This window comes from Salvelinus sp. IW2-2015, unplaced genomic scaffold (assembly GCF_002910315.2).
Source record: "Salvelinus sp. IW2-2015 unplaced genomic scaffold, ASM291031v2 Un_scaffold4107, whole genome shotgun sequence".
NCBI lineage: Eukaryota > Metazoa > Chordata > Actinopteri > Salmoniformes > Salmonidae > Salvelinus > Salvelinus sp. IW2-2015.
In genome coordinates this window covers 39,866-46,301 of record NW_019945379.1, presented here as the reverse complement: position 1 = coordinate 46,301, position 6,436 = coordinate 39,866, and the positions used below count along the sequence as shown (strand labels likewise).

General features: G+C 44.6%; 1 protein-coding gene across 1 annotated transcript in view; it reads left to right on the top strand.

Annotated features, from left to right (window-relative positions):
* Positions 1-4,311: 4,311 nt before the first annotated feature.
* Positions 4,312-6,436, top strand: part of LOC139026199 (ribonuclease inhibitor-like) — a 20,097-nt gene continuing 17,972 nt past the window's right edge. Inside the window, exon 1 of the mRNA XM_070441489.1 lies at positions 4,312-4,367. Coding sequence (XP_070297590.1) covers positions 4,312-4,367 — 56 coding nt within the window. The remainder of the gene's footprint in view (positions 4,368-6,436) is intronic.

Genomic DNA, 6,436 nt, shown 5'->3' with positions numbered 1-6,436 from the left:
CACCCAAGGCGCCTCTTGTGGGTGTGCTGAGGTGCTATTATCAACCTGAGAGAGTAATGCGATTCAAGACGTTTTCTAGACTGTGTTTACACAGGCAGCCCCGAATTCTGATAGTGTGTTTGTCCAACTGAATTGGTCTTTGACGAATCAGCGATTTCAGATCTTTTTCAAGCAAGAGATCTTATCTGGAGTTGGTCAAAAGACCAATGAGTGAAGAAAAAAATATTGATTTTAATTTGAGCTTCCTTGGTAAAGCACAGCCATGGAAGACCTTATAACAGTAAAATTCCTATCATCTAGCATACCCAACGTACCTTTAAACATTTTCCAACATACCATTGACACCCAGGTTGAATTCTGCACACCAAATTCATTTCTCGCATGTCGGTCTTGGGGAGTTTCTCTCGCTCACGAACTAATTAAAAGGTATGCAAATATGTGCTTTAGTGGCGACCTAGACCAAAATTTCACGATGAGTTATAGATGTGTCTTGCTGGATTGAAAGCAAGTCTGATGTGGGCGATTGTGCCTGTTCCTGCTTCCGCGTCCGTAAATTTAGGCATCTTTTTCTTACTCTCGGTTTTCAACAGCTGAAATAATTGGAATTAAAAGATTAGGTTTATTAAAGAAGTGATATTTGCATTGGTTCAGATGGGTACAATGGATTCTCTTACAGCGATGCGAGTGACCTCGTTTAGACGAGAGCCATCTAGGGAAGTTTAGCAGGCCAGTGGAGATGATGAGCTATTCTGCTATTGGCGTCTTTTGACGCATGATTACCAGAATGGCTTTGCACGGAGGGACGGTGAACAAAAATGCTCCACTTATGAGCAAGTGACGAGTGATAACCTGGCTTTCGCTAAGCAAAACTATTTCTTTTATTTTTGGGGTATGAGAATCTAAAAGTGGTCAAATGGTAACGTGAAGTATTATTAAAGAATACGCGTTAATCTTATAAGCCGACTTCCCGAGTCATTTAGCTTTAAAAGTATCGTTATTCTATAGGCCCCTTTAAAAATGTCTCATAGTACTTTTACAGTAATCCGAGTCTTACGCAGATCCCAGCACTGAACAGTTACGCAAAAACATCCACCATTCTCGAGTGAGGATCATCTGTGGATCTGTCATCATCACTGGACGTATCAGCATAAAGATCGCAAGACAGTCCCTGTAAGTAGTCTGCCATGGCAGGCCAGTTGTGCAAGAGATTCTGGACAGAGCTCGTATACAAGACAGAGACTGGGGGGAGATGTAATATAGGGACAGGCAGACCACAGCCTAGGTCAATTAATAGGTGAGACAGGCAGACTAGGAATGTAATATAGGACAGGGCGAGGACTGAGGAGGATTAATAGTAGAGCAGGGCAGACTGGAGAGATTAACGGCGATAAGACCACCCAACAGTATCCCACCTAGGAATTAATATAGACAGACAGAGGGACTAGTAAATTAATATAGACAGACGAGACTAGGAATTAAGTATAGACTAGGCAACTAGGAATTAACTAGGTAGACAGGCCAGACTGCGGGGAATTAATAAGACAGGGAGCAGGACGTAGGAGATTAATATAGGGACAGGACAGACACACAGTGACGAGCTGTGACGAACAAACGACGGGAACCAACAGAATAGGAGTCGCCTATAGATAATATAGGTGGGAGAGCTAGACATGTAGATTGCGTTCACCGGGGTTCCTAGGGTTTGCAGGAGTGTTCTCGACAGGATGTGTATAAGAATAACCTGTAGAGTGACAGGTAACACACGCTGCCGAGCATGCGTCAGGCGTACGCCTTGGAGTAGGTAGTACTGGAGAACAGTAACACCTTCCAGCGATGGTCGACTACCCTGATAGGAGACTGTAGGGTAGCGTAACACACCGTCCAGCATTGTCACTACCCTGATAGGGGTAGGAGCGTGTGTAGAGGTACGGGAGTAACACCCGTCCGAGCATGGTCACTACAGCCTGATAGTAATGGTTAGGAGGATACAGTAACACACTCCAGGCGGATGGTCACTACCCTGAGAATATAGTAGTACCCTGCGTAGAGTAACAAACACAACGCCAGCGATGTCGCACTACCCTGGATGAGGTAGACTGATAAGAGATACAAGTTCGCTCAACACCTCCCAGGCATCCGGTCACTACCCCTGATAAGTAGACTGTAAGACAGTAACACCTCCGAGCATGGGTCAGCTACCCTGGGGATGAGGTAGAGCTGGTAGAGTACGGTGAGTAACACACCTCCAGCGGATGGTCACGTACCCTGATAGTAGACTGTAGGAGTACGAGTAAGCGATACCTCCGGGATGTCGACTACGCCTGGATAGTAGAACGTGTAAGTACAGTAAGGCAGGTACCTCCAGCATGTCACTACGGGGGCGACTGGAGTGAGTTAACTGTTTAGCTGAATATACACCACCCACTCACGAGTGGCAGTTTAGAGTAGTCGTACTACACCTAAACACACATGATGGGTTTAGTACATGTTAGGTAGGAGAGTTTATACCGACACAAGATGCTAACATCCTCCAGAGCATTGTGACACTTACGCCTGGTATAACACACGAGGTGCGGATGAAGATTAGTAGGTTGAAAGGGTTCTTGCCTTACAAGTATAACAACAACCTCCACAGACGTGGGATTTGTGGTCACGTATACGGCCAGTTATGAAGATAAGCATGAGGCACAGTTAGGTTGAAGTATTGCGAGTAGTAATACATCCTACCAAGCGCATCTAGGTAGTTTATAAGTGTGGTCACTAGACGCAGTCTGTAGATTTAAGAACTGACATTTAGCAGAAGTGACACGTGCGGCGGAGTTCCACAACCTCACAAGCATGGCTGCTCTGTTGGATGTTTCACTACCCTGATTAGTAGGACTGTGTAGGAGTACAGTAACACACGCTCCAAGCAGTTAGGAACTAACTACCCTAATGCTGGATACTTAGCACTGTGTCGTGAGTACGAGTGATACACGAGCTTTCCAGCATGGTCTACAAGCCCTGATAGTTATGAACAACTGTAAGTAGAAATAACAATAACAAAGACGAGTACATCCAAGCCCATATAAGTCATGATTCCCTACTACGCTTAGAATCAGTATGGCAACTGCACCGATAGCCAGCGTTACCAGGATTAGATAACACCACCCTATCTCTAGCAACTGAAGAGAGCTCAAGAACAGCAGCTCCGCCTGATCAGTCTAAGAGACCTTGAAGTAGATTGTACATCAGGTAAACCCTTCTCACGCGTCCAGCATATGCGCGGTCGAGCTACACCTCGATTGAGTAGCCTCTAGAACGTGCCCTTAAGAGTACTGAGTGACACACACGCTCCATGCAATGCTCACCACTCGTAGACGTGTGTGCACAGGTGTACAGCCCCTGGGCAGAGTAGGAGTAAACACCCGTGCGCAGCATGGTCACTGATCCTGTGGTTCAGACTGATAAGGCAAGTACCTAGCTTCAACACTGGTCTCAGGCATCGCAGTGCACAGTACCCCCTGAAAGTATGAGCTGTAGAGAGTACGTCTCTAAGAGTCATCACAGCCACTCTCAGTATCGGTCTGGTCGCGTGACCCCTAGATAGAGTGAACACTTGTGGGTTATGTCCTCGAAGAAAGTCCAAGCGCTCTCTATGGGTGCAGACGGATGACCCCTGTATAGGGTGGGGGTAGAGCAGTGACAGCCTATATGACTAGACCTGGCTCCTGCCTTCTCAGGCCGTCGATCATCAAGATTAACAAATACTCCTGCGCTCAGGTATCTCGTAAGTGCGCCACTACCCGGATAGTAGACTAGTTACACGATCTCTCTACTTCTTACGCCTAGTTGCCATCTCTGCCATCCCTTGTTCCTAGGCTATGGTCACTACGTGCTTGCGCCTTTGAGCGAGATGGATGAGATAGACTGTAGAGTACTCTCGATAAAGGTAACATACCGATCCACTAGATGGGGGTGCACTTCACGCTGAAATTAGTTAGACTGTAGTGAAGTACAGTAACACGGCTCCAAAGCGGAGATGGTCTGTGATGACGCTGTTCCTACTCCGCCTCTGCTAAGCTATCACTCTCGCTAAGAGCTAGTGAGTCTCAATAACACCTCTCACCAACCCTGGATCGATCTACCTACCTCCCATCAGATAACACTGGTAGGGACGGTGAGAGTAGCCCATGGGGCTAGCTAACACAACGCCAGCATTGGACTGTCGACTACCCTCACTTGGATAAGTATAGACCCTGGGTAGCAGCAGTAAGTCGGCGAGTACAACACCTTCCTCAGGGTCGATGAAGCCGAGCATCTTCATGCCCCATGGGGGCTGACGACGTTGGCAGCCGCTTAGACTGTTATACCGCACGTGGGCTGAGGTACGGGATCCAAGTAACACCTCCTAATAAACCCCACTGGAGGGCACCAGGGAGGTGACGAGGAGGACCAGCCAGTGAGAGGTGCGTGATTAGGAAACTATTCCTCATGTTTGGGCTAGGCTCTGTCGGTTCTACACTCAGGTCCTTCTCGTCTCTGTCTCCTCATATCACTTGCTCTCTGTAATTACAGCATCTCCTATGTTACTTTTTGTTAATCTAAACACCGTTAAAACGGCGAAGTCAGCAGTTTGAGATTCCTACTAAACAGAGCGAGCATTTTTGGACCTCACTTCATTTTGAAATGTTAATAGACTGCCTAAACTCTAACATACCAACATAGAGTATAGTGTTACATCACCTCCAACTTAGAATACTGGGGTAGAGTGATTGTATAATCTTACCTAACCATCCATCTTAGTCTGATGTGTTTATTAACTGCCTAACTCAACCACTGAGATGAGTATTACTATTCAGCTTTGGCACGGAGTGGATGACCACATGACTGGATGTGTTAGCTGGCTTACTCATATCTAAGACTTCTCTACTACTACAGTTGAAAACTAGCTAGCTGGCTAAATCTGGCACATTTACAGAAATGTTGATTGATGTGCAGAATCTCTGTCAAATACATGTTCAATAAATGAAATGGAATGTGTTTATKTGAGTTGGTCTTTAATACGTGTGATTAGTTCAATGTAACGTCAYATACTACACATTGTAATCAGTTTGTTTTGGGGTTTGCAGARTCATTGTATATCGTTGGTTACCCATCCTATCGTGTTACCATAACAACAGATATGACCGTCTAGCGTCCTTCTGCCAAACCTGGTTGTTGTGTCACACTGCCCTCTCCTGGTAACACTGCAAAACATCACTCAATCAAATAAAATTAATACAAACCCACTTTTTTTTGCAGATATGATATTAATTTATGGGCTGAATACTTGTTTTAAGTGTATGAAGACTTTATATGACATGAATATGAACATATAATATATAAACCTATACGTGTTGAACGCGTCGACTGTGTTGAAATGGGAAGTAGTCTACATTATATAAGGAAGTAACTTAGAGGAATTCCGGTCGAAGAAACATGTTTGAGGTCTGTAGCCTTTTACAATTTAATATAGAAAAGTGTTTTTGAGAAGTTAGACTATTGTAGAGAGAGGTGATCTAGCAGTAAAACATCCGCAGAATTGTAAAGTTATTACAATACTGATTTCAACTTTCAAGAATAATAATTGCAGGCTTATATGTTGATTAATATTGATTAGCCTAATCAATATGATGTGATGTTAAAGGCTATGAGGTATAGAGTTGTTGTTATAGGCGATTGATAGCACATTATCGTGATTTGATATCCGCGTGATCCCCAACACAGTCGAAACTTTGCGTTGTTTCAATTCCTGAAAGAAGACGTGCTTCGGAAATGTGTAAATCTGTCGCTAAAGAAACTAGTCCGTCTCGTCAAGTTGGCAAAGTAAAAGTGACATGCAAGAATTGGCACATAAACGATGTAAATGTTGACTAAATCATGGTTTCCAAAAGTCGGTCCGACCCCTACCGTTTTGCAACGGGTTGGTGAGGTTTGCACTAATGAGTACACCCCAGCTCTGGATCAATCAAACGTACTTGTTTTAATGTTAAATGACGAGACAGAGACATTGACGCGAGTAACCAGTCTTGTTTAGTATGTTGCAATATTTCTCCTTCCTACCCTTTAGAGGAGAATACAGCCTACACACCATCGTTTCTTGTTCTGGTTTAGTACGTAGCCCTACACACATTGTTTCTTGTCTGGTTTAGTAGTAGCCTACACACCGTCGTTTCTTGTTCTGGTTTAGTAGTAGCCTACACACCGTCGTTTCTTGTTCTGGGTTTAGTAGTTGGCCTATAAGGTAAATCGCATGCTTTGTTCTGCAGGAAAATCTCCAAAGATGAAAATTGGTTCGTCTGCAAGTACTTTTATAGGCGTAAATGGCACAGTGATGCCACCTGTTGGTAATTGTTCATTACTGCAGCTCCAGTGTTTTTACCGGTGTGCTTGAGATACCCGGATCTTAATTGCA